This window comes from Hyalella azteca, unplaced genomic scaffold (genome assembly GCF_000764305.2).
Source record: "Hyalella azteca isolate HAZT.00-mixed unplaced genomic scaffold, Hazt_2.0.2 contig15773, whole genome shotgun sequence".
NCBI lineage: Eukaryota > Metazoa > Arthropoda > Malacostraca > Amphipoda > Hyalellidae > Hyalella > Hyalella azteca.
Window position 1 is genome coordinate 25,436 of NW_025945612.1, and position 17,069 is coordinate 42,504.

Sequence of the window (17,069 nt, forward strand, 5' to 3'; positions counted from 1 at the left end):
TCGTTCACACTTGAGTATGTAGTCTCTATTCTGCTTCAACTATTCGTAACTGTACATTGCATCCTATCAATTGCAAATTGCACGGAGTATTTTAAGGTCAAGATGTGTATTAACATGGGTGAACGCGGATTGGTAAACGCGGTATTAACAAAAAATATAACTCAGTACTCACTGCAATGAGTGACAGAAAGTGCATTTTCTCGTCGACGAAAACTTGAGGTCACGGACGGACAGACGGACGGACGGACGGACTGACATGGCGAGCACAATAGTGCATTTTTTCCTTAAATGAGAAAATGCGCTAAAAACATTCGTTCTCTTCATGCATCTCAAACACTTCTTCAGAAAAACGTAAGGAATTCATAAACTTTTTATGAATTTTTTTATGATAATACTAAAATTATTGTACACCGCCTTCTATTTATATTGGGTAAAAATTGAAAAAGTTATAATTCAGCTGCAATATGAAATATGTTATTCTTGAACGCATTGTTCATTTAATATTTACGGTACATATTATATAGCATCACAGCTTTGATTTCCTCGACTAAAATGCACGTTTTAAATTTCTTTTCTTAAGCACATAGCCTCCCACGAGCAACCGGTATCATGAGAAGCGATCCGGAACTTCCCTGCCAAGGATAATGAAATAATTAAAAAATTTTCTGGATCTGAAGCAACGGTTATGTATTTTTTTTCTCGGTTATCAAAGTTTTCTGGACCTGAAGCAACGCTTATGTATTTTTTTACCCCGCTTATCCCGGGTTCGGCTCCAGGGTTGGAGCAGAAACCTGTCCTGGACCTGGAATGTTTTGTCCTATGCAGGACGATCGAGGTCAACCGATTTCTTCACAGTCTGCAAGCCCTACTGGAGAAACCACTTCATATGCAGACAAATGATGATGGAATCATCAATATAACATAGGTATATAAATTTAAATTTTAGACGTGTGGGAGTGAAAGCATAGCGACTGATACTTTGGGTACAAGTTTATTTATAAGGAATTTAAAAGCAAAGAAAACGCCAAGAAAATTCACCATATCGATATTGGATAATGATATGGTGAATTATGATATGGTGAATGATGGATATGGTGAATTTTCTTGGCGTTTTCTTTGCTTTTAAATTCCTTGTGAACTTGCGATATAAGCAGACTAATAATATAAGTTTATTTATTCTTCAATTTTTATTCACGCAGAAGCACACAAAAACAAAAGAAGAGAACATCAGAAATTAAAACAAATTTAAAAGACGAAATGCTTCTTATACAGTGAAAGCTTATATAAACTGCATGCGACATAGGTGGTATATAAGTCTCAATATATGAAAGTATAAGATGACATGATCATCAGCAGTGACTTGTTAAATAATTTTAAATAACTCACGCTTATCCGAAACTTTATTATGAATAAAAATAATTATAAATAAAATAATAGCTATTTGTCCTTTTCTATGTGACCGAGACGAGCAAATAATTTTTTTATGCTCAAAATTTTTAGCCAAACCAAAAAAAAAATGGCATCATTAGGTCGATTTTAACTATGATTTGATAGAAAAAAGTAAATTCTTAATTATAAACACTGCTTCTATCGTCAAATCTAAACAAATGATCTCCATTAATTATTAAAGTAAAGCTTGCACAGCAGAAACCTAAGACAGTTTATAGGGTCAGCTTGAATATTATGCGCAATCGCTGGATTTTTATTACTTATTTTTTATTAAGTTAGCTAAGTTTTCTATGCGTGCAGTCAGTTTTCAATTTTAACATGTGTGCAGTCTATGTTCTTCATCTTTAATCGTAAGTACAACACATTTTAATGTCTTGTATTTCATTGATTAATATGCGTAATAAATGGCTGCAATTTTCTCATCATGGCATAAAAAACAAACAAATAATATAATAAACTATAGTTCAATTTATTCAATTAGGCTAAAAGAAATATTAGAGATGCAAATATGATTGTAATAATTGTCGTAATAAAAATATGATTCAAGCAGAAATAAACATGAAGTTCGTAAAATCTATGGATTATGTTTTATAACACAACAAACTTTATAATAAACTTTATAATAAAACGGGCAACTTCAGGACGAATCTTAACTACATAGAACAATCGAACATTACTTTTAAGCGGATATGAATATTTGGCAAGAAACATAGGATGCAATAGAAAAAAATTAAATAATGTAAAATAGTTTTGAAGTAGATTTTACTTTAGCTTAAAGTTTAGATTTAAAATGGTTTAGTAATCGAAAAAAGTTTAAGCTTTTCTCCGTATCACTTTCTCGATCCCGAGTCTTGTTCCTTTCTGAACTTTAGTTTTTTCTGCACAGGATCACTGGCACTGGGGATTTTTCATTGAATTTTTGTGGCGCAACTCTTCATCGCTAATGAATAGCTTTCTAATCGCTGTCCAACAACCATGTTCCTACTATCGATCGGGTTAGCTGTAGCATAGAGCCGTCTCTGTAAGGCAGAGATATTTTATATTCCGTCTCTGTAAGGTAGAGATATTTTATATTGCGGAAAATTTTCCGTATTACCAAGTCTGTCTGGCATCAAAGAGAGGTCTGTGTATAATAGGGACGTATCGTAAATGAAGATCCAACTCCGCATTGTAAGTGGAACTTTCTTTGTCTTATAGTTCACTGCATAATATTCCATGGCCACTAATCCATTCAGCTGAGTACGTTCAGGTTGATTAGATATTTTTTTGTGAACGTGGTATCATAAACTTACCGGCTAACATCAAGCGCGCTCACAACCGAGGTTTCGATATGATGCTACTCAGGCTGCTTAGCTGTTTTCGTACAGCCTTTGATCGATACAGCCTTTTCAGCCTTTTACATCGTACAGCCTTTTCTTTTCGTACAGCCTTTTCTTTTCAGCGTCAACATCATTAAAATAGTGATCGCATGAGACAAACAAGTTAATATTTTAAGGGTATTTTCACCATTATTGAATATATCAACACATTCATTTATGCCAAGTGCCAACATATTGCATATTTCTAATCCATGAAAAACAGCGTTTGAAGATAAACAGGGTATTAAGGCAAAAAAACAATCTCAATTAAAATATTGTACAACAATTGTTCCATAATCTTGTTCGAAATTATTCCGAAGACTCAGATCCGTCTGTGAGGACAAAATATGTTTTTATTTACGCCCCTTTCCACTGAGACTTTAGCAGAAAAGAGCATGGACCGAATAATCCAGGGCTTAAATGGAAGTTGACTTACAAATGCAATGATGCTTGACATGACCTGAATAATTTACCTGTTAGTTTCGCACTCATTAAAGTATCTTGATTGACGGCCTGGAGAAACTTTGATCCTTCGACGGGACTCCGTCTCAAGAGCATAAACAACTCGCAAGCATCGGTCGCGAAGCCGATCAAAGTTTTTCCAGTAAAGAAGGAATTTGAAATAATGCCAAGCAATATATTTTCAACTTATTTAGATTTTTTTTATAGAATAGAAGAATAGAATAGAAGTGTCGGCACTAAAGAAATATGCCCATGGCCTGTCGCCGATTCTTGAATTTTTCGTGATTTGATTCACAAGGGATCCGGCCTTTGGAACCCGATCTTTAACTGACGATTGTTGGAGATAGCTGCTGGACTTATTGCCTGGTCCGTAATTTGCTAGGCATTTAAGACTGAACATATGCTCCTGCATAGCTTCGTCTTGTCTGTTCTTGAAGGCGTTTTCCGTATTACTTCTATCACCATCTAGGTTATCATACGTCACCAGCTTTGCCAGTAATTTTAGTTAACTCAAAATTTTTACACTGCTAACTGTTTCGTTCTAACTGACTCATCGAACTACTATTTACATATGTTGTTCATACGAGAACACAGGTATTCGAGTAAAGCCTCTGTAAACGGAAGTTATCGTATGATAGCCTCTGAAAATTATGAGATACATAATAACTACATGATTGAAAGCACGTATTTATTTTGGTCTCACTGGACAGAGCGCGGAGAGAGTGATTGACCTGCATGGAGCGTGGGCGCTGGAATTAGCACGCCACCAAGGCGGGTAATGACCAAAAATTTATGGAAGCTACGGACGAGAAGGATTAAATGTTTTTGGAAAATTATGTTCATCGTTTAATATAATTCCATATATTGTGATGCTTATATTCACTTCCACTAGCTGCAGTAGCTCTAAAGAAAGAAGTGATGAGGAAACCTAACAAAATTAAGGTTAGATTCAAACTTCCATCATATGGAAGTCCTAGATCATTTAATAACAATTACTCATTGGAAAATATGTTATAGTATTCCCTGTATGTAAGATAATAATAGTAATACTAAGGATTTGTCAGAAGACAATAGTTTTCTTCATCGTTTTCGAGCGTAATGGTAGAAATCCTTACAGGTTATGACTCCTTCTGTGCGCGGCTTAGAAAAATAGCCATGAGCTGAAGAGTCTAATGTTACAAGTGAAGGTACGTTTGGGTTTTATTAAACTTAAATAAATAAAATAAACTTAAAATTTTTGCGAATAAATAGAATAACTTAATTTAATGAGGCCTTTGATGCAACGTTATTCTGTCTACAATCAATAGGTATATGTAATAATGTTTCGATGTAGGAGAAATCGTCTATTCTGATAATGTTCATTGGCCTCTTGATCGCTTCATGATATATTTATTCCTACTATTATTTTTCTGTTGGATGCCGTAAGCTCCTGGAACAGGGAGCGCATTGCGAGCGCATAACGAAGGCACAGCAAATGAAACAAAGATCTAGTGAACATTGTCAATTGGTCATGTGAACATGCGTGCAGTCAGTGGCAACATGGACAGCGTGAGCGCTGTGAAAAATAATGGCGCAGGGCCTTCGGCCACAAAGAATTCACTCAACCTTCGTTGAAGCCAAAGTTCATTACAAGAAAACACCCAAGTTATTTCTTTGGAAACTGATTCCGGGAAAAATACGCTCAAGAAATTTAATAAGCAATCGTATACACGATACTGGCGACTCGCGCGCATATAAAGCCGGACCAAAACAAAATTTCGAATAACTTTGAAGAAGCTCAAAGATTTTCGCGATTAATTGCACCGAATAATTTATTCCCCACCAAAAATGTCTCTGGAAACGTCAAGCACAGGGCGCTGCCAGGAGGTTCAAGACGAGCAAACGAAATGTGCCAACGAATTGATTGATGAGTAAAGAATTCTGGTAGGGTAGCACGACGTTCTCACCGACTACTTGCAGCAACTGGAAACGAAGGTTCTGTAACTTCAAATCAGCGCCCTGAGAAGGGATGCTAGACAATGGATGCGTCTCAGAAAGACAAGGAAGGCAAGGGATGCGTCTCAGAAGAATATGGATGTCTTGGAAGAGATGAAAACTATTGAAAGACAGAACAAGCATTGCAATGAAAATTCACTATAGCTCCAAACCCAAGTTAACATGTATTGCCAAACTGAGGATCATTTGAGGCAACGTTTAGGAGAGTAAAAAGAGAAAATTGAGTCGCTTCGTTAGTCTATTTGCAGGTGTGAGGAAAGAAATGCAAAGTAAATCGACGAAAAGTAGCGGTAGTTTGAAGAAATTGAACTACAAAAACAATTGAAACAAATCTGCAAGCTTGAGGAAAATGTGGAAAAGCTTTAAAATGAGTGCCGCAATATGAAAGAGGAGAACAAAAAATTGATGGAACGTATAGCTACATGCAATAAAGAGCTGACTTCCACACAGCGAACACTTTCAGAGCTCAAGGACGATCTCGACTAGATGAAAAGCGACCAAGCTAGTTTGAACCATGCATTGTTGAATTAATCATGGTGCCATGAATGCGAGTTGAATCTTCCTTTGCAAGTACAGAAAAATTTGAAGCTTGCGGAGGAAGAAAGGCAGCAAGCCTTCGACGCGATGTTCATGGCGGGAAGTGAAGTGCAGGAAGTTGACTTTCAGATACTCGAGAAGACGACGTGCAAGCTGGACCTTACACGCCGAAACAACGAAGCGCAAGTGACTGCTGAAAAACTGACGAAGAAATTGGAACTAAAGCAACATAAAATCGATTGCTTTAACGGTGAGATGAATGATTTGAAGTAAAAACAGGGCTGGCTCGAAAACAAATTTAGGAAAATTAAAGATCTCCTGAAAGGCTGCTGAACCAGTGGACACGACAGCGATTTCTTGGTTCCAACAATAACAGTGTTCAATCAGTCAGTGGTCTATTGAACGAAAGAGGTTAGGCCTATGCCATTTATGGTGGCTTAGCTATTTATATTTTCATTATTCGTTGATGCTTTGAAGTTTGAAGCAATTTTAAAAATTAACGTTGCAAAATTTATGTGTATAAAGCCCTAAGCTCCTCCTAAGCATATTATTATATTTTTTAGGTATTACATTCAACTTGATTCAAGTTAGTAATGACTGGTTGTGTGATCACTGTGATTATTTATTCAAACTTATATTCAGGCCAGTCTGTAAGGCCATATATATTGTTATTATTTTATTGAATTTATTATGATTATTTAAAAAAATTATTATTAATAAATGAATATAAAATTATTTTTGGGACTGAATCCTGGAGCTATATTAAATTAAATAGGCTGCTTTAGCCAATGCCTAATCGGCTAATCCTAATGATACCTTATACCTACCCATTCTGATTCTACTGATAGGAGCTTATTGTCTTCTTTCAAACATATTTTCTTCAAATTAGAACCAGACGGTCCAGACCTATTATTGAAAGTTGAAAATTATTATGGATTTTTTGGTAGTTTTACAATTTTATAGAAATATAAATGAATACTTAGTCAAGCATATATATATTTATACTCTTTGTTAAATTGTTACATACCTACACTTCTGACTTCTCATGTTCTCAGGGCTCAGGCCTTAGGGGGATGGATAATTGAGAGTTTGAGACAACAGAATCAAATTTATTGTATACTAAAGCTTCTAAGTTGAGCATGCATGAGAATTATTAGTACTAACTTAACCCTTTTTGTACTGACACTGACAGGGCTCTTGCATGATGCATCCAGGCCTTTGGGTACAAATATCATTGACAATACTGTAAAATGGGGTAACTTCGACCACTTTTTTTTCAAAATGATGCCATTTTTTTACTAGATAAGTTAAACTTAAATTGAAACATGCAAAATACAGGTCTATACTCTAGCTTTACTCACCATGGCATTAATTGCTGGCTCCTGCCTCTCATAGTTTTGTCACTGTTTTGATGTACCTAGGCTAATTTAAAAAAAAGTGATGGTCTTTGTTACCCCAGCTCTTGGCTCTTGGGGTTTCTTTGACCGGGTGGTAAAATCAATTTTATTTTTTGGTAAAATAACTCCAGGTTGTGGCGCATTGCCATGGTCAGGAAGATGTGCCAGGTGCGCGGGAATTTATTTTGTCATTTTACCGACCTGCGCGGTGCGCCGTACTACGTTGGTAAAAAAATGTGCCGTGTGCCGTACTTTAGAAAGCTAAAATAGTTCTACTATTTTAGTCAACAATATATGCGAGTTGCAGCGAGTATATTGACTACGCGAGTCGAAGTGACAATAATAAAATGTAAGACATGTCCGGGTTACTTCTGACTCTTCCGGTTGTCCGCCTTGTCGGATACGGAACGTACGGTAATCATAAACTGCGGCTGTTATACATACGAAATGTAAACAGACGGTGTTCAGTGTTGCCATATGACTTTGGAGAAAATTTCTTCTAAAATAAAGATGGCCGGGATTGCGTGAACATGTGCGCGAAGATAATCAATTTTCATTACATTGCGCCAACTGTGCACAGCAATAGCTTAAAAAAAGTGAAAATGCACGGGAAAATTCACCGAAAACATACATCATCCTGAGTGTGGGTGCATTGTAGTAGAACTCTTTTAGTTACATATGCAAAAGACAAATTTTAGGAAAGTGTCATAGTTTGCAAATGGGGGGTGCCGCCCCCAAATGGGCGAAATGAGACCATCTAATGGCAGCCGTGACGGGGTAACATTGACATGGTCAAAGTTACCCCGCCGGTCAAAGTAACCCCATTTTACGGTACCGTAGTTATTGTAGCTGAAGACAAAGGGTTGAGGGCACTAAAAGCATTCATTCTCTCTGGTAACAAATTTATAATATGGAAAATTGCCAAAAATTAATATTCTCATTTCTTTGAATGACAAACTTGGAAACTCCTATTTAATAATAAAAATACTAGATCAATAAATTTAAGTAAGTTAAATAATTTAAGCCGGCAAATTCAAATTTAAACTGAAAAGGGGGACAAAACTGAGTGTATGATTGATTACTCTTATCAAAATGTTCACTTCAAATTTAATGCAACTATTGGCCAGCATATCATATTAGTTTTGAAATGACACGCCAAGATAATACAGCTCAATATTAATGTAAAATGCTGCTAAACATTTATACCTGATATATAGAGTTTAAATCTTACATGTGGCGATGTGGGTATGTCTAGACTGACAAAGTGACTGGAAATCTTGTCGCTGACTCAAATGCTCTTGAGGTTTTGATTCAACACATGCTATTCCTTGGTGCTAGTTCAACATGACACATGGTGCTAGTTCAACTACAAATCCTAGTTCTGAACTTCTGATATCATTGAACCACGTAGATAATTAATTGGTAATAAAGAACTATTTTTTTTCTCACCAAAATGAATCTTGGAGGTGAACTTTTATTACGAATGAAGGAGAAGTTCCATCAACCATCCTGGGTATATGTTTTCAATTCTTCTCTGTTGATTTTACTGGCTAATTAAAATTTTACTCAGCATGGAAAACCTTAGCCTCAACTACGTTCAAAACCCGACTATGATGCACCCTCAGAAAGTTTCAATTTACAGAAAATCAAGAATAAAAATTGTGCACTTTACAGAAAATCAAGTATAAAAATTGTGCTCAAGAATAAAGTGCACTTGGTGCATTGGACTTTTAGCTTAATGGTTTGTACAGCTGGTCACAGTCTAGTCTATGCCAGGACCAATGTCTGCACTAAACATCTTCCTATGCTAAATTTCTACTTTTATGAGATGGGCATCTCCATTTATCTTTCATAGGGCTATCTCTTAATTTGCTTGATCCAGAATTTATATAATTACTCAACAATCTATATCCATGTGGAGGTTATGCAGGTCCATTGCTAGTAAACAGAAAAAAATACTATAGTTGAGAGGGTCAATGATGATTTCTTCCATAGGAAGATAAGTTTTCAGAACTGATGTTTTGTCTGATAGTGTCAGCTTAACCATAGTTTTAGGAATATTTTTTGGCAAACTTCCAGTTAATATTGCATGAATTAAGTGCTTCTAAACTATTTTCCCTGAGATTACAACTGCAATTTGTAACATAGAAAGTTATTAAAGCAATTTTAAATGATTTCTATTTTAATTTTATGGAATTTGAGTATATGTAGCATAATTAAAAGAATAAATCATGGATATATTTCATATTTTTTTGCTTGATTTGAAATGGAAATTGAGTTTTTAGGGAAGAGAATAGTAAATGATTCTGGACTAATTTTTTCTTCTCTCTGAAGCTTTCAGTAGTAAATTCAAGTGCAAGTGGTGTTGATTATTAAAATACTTTATTTGGTCATTTTGTGTTGGGATCAAGTCATTGCAAAACATCTGCTCTTCCCTCCGGAAGGAACTGGTCAGTGCTAATTCAGCTTGTGAAATTTGCAAAATTTAATTATTGATTTATAAATTTATTATTATATATTTTTTTTGCTTCCTCAAATTAGTGAAAGCAATTTTTGTTTGTCTTCTATAATGATTCAGCATCCCTTTGTAAGATATTTTTTCAGTAATTTGTGGCAGGCAGCTTAAATCTGAATTGCAGCATTTAAAACCTTGCTCTAATTATGAACAATTTTAGGCTAAAATAAATGAGATGTTAATTATATAAGTACTTGACACTTTGGAATCCAACTATTTTCAATGCATTATTCTTCAGGAATAATGGCAACTACTGAGGGTGATGTGCCAGATGGTAATGATTTACCTGTAAATTTAGCTGGAGGTGATGGTGGTGAAAAAAAGTCCTGTGATGAGAGTAAGCCGTCATGCCCAGCCCGTTTAGACGTCAAGATGTTTGGCAATAATACCACCGTAGATGATAAAGCAGCTGTGAAGTTTGAAGATGGGTCTCAGGAAGACAAGGACTCGACGCACAACGCTGGTCAAGACGTTGAATTAACGCGTGATATCCCCTCTTTACATGACGAGGCAGGTGGCTGCGGAGAGGAAAAGACCTGTGCAACGCAACCTGCCGGCCAAGACGTCGAGGTTATTCGGGATGATTCCTCTGCAATTGACGGAGCTTACGTCGGTAAAGAAAAGTCTCGTGAAGACAGCCATAAGTCGTGTAATGCTGACCAAGCTGTCAAGAAGAAAGACGCTAGCATGAAGACGAGCAACGCAAAGAAGAAGGATACCAAAAAGAGCAAAGGTTAGTGTGTCTGGAATCCAGGTAAAAATATTGAATTTGTTTATGAATGAAATTGACGTCAGTATTTCTACAAAAATGGGCTTATATTTTAGGTGTTGTTTCTCGTTTTATGGATATTTGCTTTATTTATATGTAAAAGAACAAGGTAGCTGAAACACTCCAAAGTTTCTTAGTCACAAATACGATATACTTTCATGCCTCAAACTGAAAATTAAAATACATGTACAAAATCTTGCGCTCGTTAGCATTTGGGTTCTCGTCATAATAAATTTTATTGTGTTATATAATGAATACTACGAGAGGATGTGGTTTGTAAGTACTGTTACTGAAGTGATGGGATTACAAGAAGTATACTAATACTAAAACGGGTACAGAGCAAAGGTTGACTACATGCATATACTCCTATGTTAAAGGACTTCTCTGTGAACGGTTGACTCTTAGCTGGGAACTGGCTACCAGGTATCTGACGTTGAAATAACATTGATTAAACGTTTTTCAGAGTGCACATATTATCAGTCATCTTCGTTAATTCACAGAAGGTTGCGTGTGTCCCAATCAATTATATTATCTTCGTTATCCCCCAGATGGTTGGGTGTGTCCTGACACTGGGTGCCGCAAACGCAACTCTTCCGAGGACGCCACCTGCACCAAGTGTGGTCTAATCCAGAGCTTCAGAGGTGCGTGGCTACGAACTGGATTTCTATCGTTTTTCGAAGGTGGGAGAAGGGGGATCTAGAGCCTTATTACCGAGTATTATCATATATTTAGCTAGTTCTGCGTTCTCCATGAAAGTGTAATAAAAGCAACCGTACATGCAACAGGTCGATCTTTCATCCCCGTATTTATTGGAAGGGGTTAATCTATAGCCATATGAGTATCATCAAGTTAGCTATCTTGACTTCTACTGAGTGTAATTAACGTGAATGTACATGTGTCAAAAAATTCCTGTATAGCGCCGCCATCTTTGATTGCTTCATCATAAAGCCACGACTAAGGTTTAGTTATCATAAGGGCCATCATAAGCTGTTTGGTCATCATAAAACCACGACTAAGGTTTAGTTATCATAAGGGCCATCATAAGCTGTTCGGTCATCATAAAGCCACGACTAAGGTTTAGTTATCATAAGGACCATCATAAGCTGTTTGAGCGTCATAAAAACCACGCCTAAGGTTTCGTTATCACAAGGGCCATCATAAGCTGTTTGGTCATCATAAAGCCACGCCTAAGGTTTCGTTATCGTAAGGGCCGTCATAAGCTGTTTGGTCGTCATAAAGCCACGCCTGATGTTCAATCATGACGCGGAAATCACATGATCGGTCACCCCTATTCTCAAAAAAATATGTGCTATTCTGTCCAAATACTGGCACACTGCACGAACTCTGATACGCCCTTTTGCTGGGCTTGACTGGGTTAGGATGACCCACACCAGAACTAAGTCTCACTAAATTCTCTAAGTATACGGTAACGTCTGGATAATTGTGTGTTTTTGTATAGGACAGTGGCATACAAAACTGGTGTAATATATCAATTTTCGGGGAATATAATTGATGTATGGCACTTATCTAATGGTATTATTTAGCTGTTTGTTTCATTTTAAATAACATTTGTGGAAGAGGAACGAAGCTCATTGTTGCACTTGTGTGTCTCGTTCACAAAACAATAAAGTTGGCATTTACTAGTTCGTGAGTCGCTTAATATGAACTCGATTCATTTCTAGGTTATGTATTGATTGTTGGTCTATAGCTTGTTGATCTGTAGATTGTTGGTATATAGATTGTTGGTCTGTAGATTGCTGGTCTATAGCTTGCTGGTATATAGCTTGTTGGTCTGTAGATTGTTAGTCTATAGCTTGTTGGTCTATAGCTTGTTGGTCTGTAGATTGTTGGTCTACAGCTTGTTGGTCTGTAAATTGTTGATTTGATTCTTTTCCCCTTATTATGTTGACCTCACAGTTGATTTTGCCATCAGCTGAGGCCCGATATTCTCGGAAGGCGCGCGTGTCGGGGCTGGTGGTGACCCACGTGTGCTCACCAGTTAGTCTGTACGTCCAGACGCCCCAGCAGCAGCGCGACTACGCACGCGTCCGCAGCCGTATGGCTGAGATGTACGCCAACGCTGCCTACCGACCATCCAGAATCGTCCCTAACATGGTAATAAACGCTGCCTAAGTGCTGGGCATGAATTTTTCCAGAGTATCTTGTACGAATACATTACCGTGCTGGGAATATGTTGTCAGTGCTGGGCATGAATTTTTCTAGAGTATCTTGTACGAATACATTACCGTGCTGGGAATATGTTGTCAGGTGCTGGGCATGAAGTGCGACGGAGGCTACGAGCGCGTGCGTACTGTACGAACGGTGCCGGGCGTGAAGGCGACTCTTGATCACGGCACTGCAACGGTCAACCTGACAGCAGAAGGTATAGGTCAGTTACACTTAATAATTTTTTTCCTGATAAATAATACAGATTTTACGCATTCGTATTTATGGATAAAATTTTTTCATTTTTAGTTGGTCTAAATTGTTCTCATCCTGATGGATGCAATTTTATCTTCAGCTAATTCAAGCTCGTGTTTAGCAATGGCGACTATTGTTGTTTCGTGGTGGCAGTGGTCTGTGTTCTCGAGACGCAGATCAGAATTTTCAGTCTACCGAAGTCAAACGGCTGCAAACACAAAAATTTTGAGTCCTAAATAATATGTTATATACTGAAAAATAGCATATTTTCGTACCCACGGTTCTCCTTGAGTCGTAAATATCTCAGATGGTCCGACTGATCTCCCCATAATTTGTGTTTTCCACAGATAAGGAAGCCCCAAAAGCCGCCCCGTCGTCGCCAGGTGGAGGCACTTCCCTGAAGTGGCGCGTGCAGCTCATGGATCGTGGCAGCTGGTGTGAGGCGCTGGAGGACGACTTCAACTTCCTCCTGTCAGGTCTCTCCGACCTCAAGCCCCTGGCCGCGATGTTCTCTCTCAATGAGCTCAGGGTGGCCCGAGGTGCTACGGAGGCTCAGATTGAAGAGGTCCGTGGTAAAACAAGAGATTTTTTATAAACTAGTTAATTTTCATATGCGTGATCGAGCTCAAAAATTTAGTGCAATAGAAGTCTAAAGAGTCTCTAATTTACTAATATACCGTTGACGCACTCATGATAAGGACTTATATTCCACCATATCTTGATTTTGTCCATTTCGATACGTAGTTAATCATCGTCTATTATTTGTATTCAATGTTCAACGCCTCTGATTCGCTTAAATACTGAAAAGACTTTGTAATTTTGCAATTATGCTTTTCTGACATTAGTAATCATGAAAAGTCGATAAAAACTGCCACGGAGAATTTGACACCAGTCGCGCTACTGCGATGCTTCATCTTGAAATTTCGCTTACACTACAAATTTTTGAATAAAATACTGGGTGTTAGTCAGTTTTCGTCATCTCGTACGTGGTTCGTTGCCATGCTGCCTCATTCGCAGTTCATGCGACATTATTTTCATCATCGTGTCGCATTCATTGATTCGACATGTTTATTTGTCCAGTGTCATTCAGTGGTCACTTAATGCACCGCAAATCGACGTTTCGGGTAGAGCTTCAAACACTGGAATAGTACACTTCCTAATTAGAATGCTTTTGAAGCTCCAAGAATTGCGTAAAATAAGCGGAAAAGTGCATTGGATTCTGAAAATATCTTTTGATCAACTAATGGCGCAGCAGACTAGCGCCAAATATTGTCTCATTAGTGAAACAGAGAGGCGTCTGTTTACAACAGTCCCTTGGGCTACGTCTACTTCTCAGTGCCGATTTCCCAAAATTTACGCTAATTCATATTATGCAGAGTTCCGATACTGTCGACTCGGGGGGGGGGGTTATACTATTTAATTTTCTGTCTTTTCTAGCCACTTGAGTTGAGCTTCCTTGCCTTTTTAGCGCATTTTTTCATTTATAGAAAAATGGCGCTATTGTGCTCGTCATGTCCGTCCGTCCGTCCGTCCGTCTGTCCGTGACTTCACGTTTTGTGGACGAGAAAATGCGCTCTCTGTCACTCACTGCAGTGAGTACCAAGTTATATTTTTTTGATTATATCAAACATTATTTTGAGTTTCTGGTGTTCAGAGCCGCGCGTGGCTGGAGCAAGAGCTGTCGTCGGGCGTCATCGAAGGCGACGTTTACAAGCAGACGCGCAACCAGTGGTCTCCTCCCTCTCTAGATGTGAGACTTAGATTTCATGCTGTAGAATAATACTCTTATAAGGCCGGGTTCACACCATTCTGCCGGACACGTGTCAGGCATATGCCAGTCTAATATTCTTTAACCCTCTACCGCCGTATGCCACTCTCCGGGAACATATAATTACACGCCAACTATTGAGTGCAGCAAACTGAGGAAGTTTGCACGCAACAGAGAACATTATAAAGTTGTAAGTTGTCGTACGTGGCGGCAACCATCAGTGCAAGTCATTTTGCGCTCACCAGAACGTATTCTTTTTAGGTAGGCTTGTGTGATAATATTGCTTCGGTTACTCATGCCAGGCGGTAAAAATTTAATGCGTTTCCATAGATGCATTCACTCCAGCCGCGCAAGGCACCTGCCCTACCCATGGTGTGAATGCTTCTATGGAAATGCGTTAAAGAATATTGGACTGGACCATGACTGGCATATGCCTACATCGTGCTCGGCAGTATGGTGTGAACTCAGTCTAATGGTCTCGATTTAATCACGTTTTGATTATCGTTGCTATAATATAGCAATATTAAAAGTGGAGTAATCGAAAGAGATTTTATCACATCTGGCCTATCTCTGATTTTTAGACATTGCAGAATTTTAACAGCTAAACGGGTCTCAAACCGCACATTTTGCCGTAAATCTTGAGCTTTCACACTTGTTTCAATAAACCTAGTGAAAGCGAATGAGGCGTCATGAAAATTACTTTTGGAACGCAAGTTTTGTGCAAAAAGTTTGTTTACATTGTTTCCGCTGCTAAATTTTTTAGCTAGAGTATGAATCAGAAATAATGTTTCACATCACTAATCTATTTCAGCTGTTCAAAGACGGCACGCTCATCAACAAAGCTCTCCTTCGCTTCGCTGCCGTCGAGTCCACAGCCAAGTCGAAAATACTTAAGGTAAGATGGCAAGTTATTACGTTTTCTGCTCAAATTTATCGGATTAAAATTCGTTACTAAGTGATATTTACGTCTTGATTTTAGTTTCAGGAAAAGAATTCTGTTGTGAAGATCGTAACTTCCTACAATCGGAAATTGCAGGCGGATGTTGTTGGGGCTCACGCACCGTCTGCGGCTGATGAAGGTACCTCTCTGCAGCCGTCTGCGGCTGATGAAGGTACCTCTCTGCCGCCGTCTGAGTCCGAGCCGTCGTCTGAGGTCCCGATGTTGAATATGGCGCTTCGGCAGTGCTCATATTGTCATCAAGAGGGCCATTATGAGCCTTCTTGCCGAAAATTCATTGCGGATTGCAATGAAGATCCAACGATATTGTTTGCGACCGACGAATGAGCACCTCGCTGCCACCGTCTGTGGCTGACGTTAGCTCCATGCTGTCAGCCTGCCACCAGTGAGCGTCTCCCGCTAGGACAGAAGCCAAGTTCTTAGCGCAGAAGTCCTCACGGAAACAAGATCATTTTTATTTGCGTTAAAAGTTTCAAATATTTGTGCGTTATACCTCACGGATGGTAATATTATTTGTCTTGGTTACTATCTTTTGTTGGTTTATGGATTATTTCAGACGTCATGGTTGTAATCTCAGATAATTTACTGAGATGTATTTTTTTCGCTGCTAAGGCTTTTTTGCAGTAAAAGGGAATAAATTTTCAGTATCTTTGTTTCAGTGTACTTAACAAATCCGGTCTAGCTCAGTGATCGTGCCTTGTATGCAGGTAGATTTTGCCTAGTATATGCATGTCATACCGGTAATTATGTAGATTCATTTGTGACCACTGAGCCTATTATTTATCTTGTACTTTACCGTGTTTATGGATGTTCTTCATCGCACATTAAACTGCAAATTTGCATACATTTTTAGTTAACCCCAAAGGTGTTTTTTGACGTCAGGCTGCGTTGAGAGTTTGGTCAAGCTAACCTGAACAGCATTGTCTCCTAAGTCAGTGTACTGACAGCATGCTCCTTTAAGGCGGTCTTCTCAAGTGTGTCTTTACTCGTTAGAAGTTTCGCGGGATTTAAAGTTCCTATGGCATTGCCCCAGTGAGCGCCACCACAGAGGTTGTTGTTGTTGTTGTGGTTCCCCGGTCTCAATTTTACAAGAGACCCCCCTCGCGCAAGTACGACACCACCGACAGGGGGTCGCTCCAGAGCTGTAGGGTCGAGGTTATGTGGTGGTGTTGTCTGAGGTCCTGCCAGAGCGGACATTCCAGGAGAATGTGAGTGATTGTGTGGGGAGCTCTCTGGCAGGATGGGCAGGTGTCTGTGTCTGCTTGGCCTATTCTGTTTGCGTATGTTTGGAGTGAGGGGTGGTGGCCGCAGCGAAGCCTGGCTAGGTGTACTCTCTCCAGTCTAGAGAGCTGTGTTTCTGTGCTGCTCATGTCAGGTGGTGGGTGTCCAAGGACTTTGTTGTTGCCGGCCAGCTCCAGCGTTCTAAGTGTCATAATTGTG

At 38.7% G+C, this 17,069-nt stretch overlaps 1 protein-coding gene across 3 annotated transcripts; it reads left to right on the forward strand.

Moving 5' to 3' along the window:
* Positions 1-5,051: 5,051 nt before the first annotated feature.
* LOC108683033 lies at positions 5,052-16,471 on the forward strand. 3 transcript variants are annotated; one of them, XM_018172312.2, is made up of 10 exons: positions 5,052-6,212; positions 9,533-9,648; positions 9,952-10,446; positions 11,031-11,123; positions 12,416-12,597; positions 12,751-12,871; positions 13,251-13,468; positions 14,558-14,653; positions 15,483-15,566; positions 15,708-16,471. In XM_018172312.2, exons 3-10 carry the CDS (start codon positions 9,957-9,959, stop codon positions 15,954-15,956), a joined length of 1,533 nt encoding a protein of 510 aa, XP_018027801.1. In that variant the 5' UTR covers positions 5,052-6,212; positions 9,533-9,648; positions 9,952-9,956; the 3' UTR covers positions 15,957-16,471. The 3 variants fall into 3 exon arrangements, with proteins under 3 accessions (XP_018027801.1, XP_047740596.1, XP_047740595.1); XM_047884640.1 differs by having other exon boundaries at positions 12,751-12,865; XM_047884639.1 differs by having other exon boundaries at positions 5,052-6,051.
* The last annotated feature ends 598 nt before the right edge of the window (positions 16,472-17,069 follow it).

Coding starts and splice junctions, on each gene's coding strand:
- LOC108683033 (XM_018172312.2), top strand. CDS start 9,957: ATGGCAACTACTGAGGGTGATGTGCCAGATGGTAATGATTTACCTGTA. Junction 14,654..15,482: donor GGTCTCCTCCCTCTCTAGAT/GTGAGACTTAGA, acceptor AATCTATTTCAG/CTGTTCAAAGACGGCACGCT. Junction 15,567..15,707: donor CCAAGTCGAAAATACTTAAG/GTAAGATGGCAA, acceptor CGGAAATTGCAG/GCGGATGTTGTTGGGGCTCA.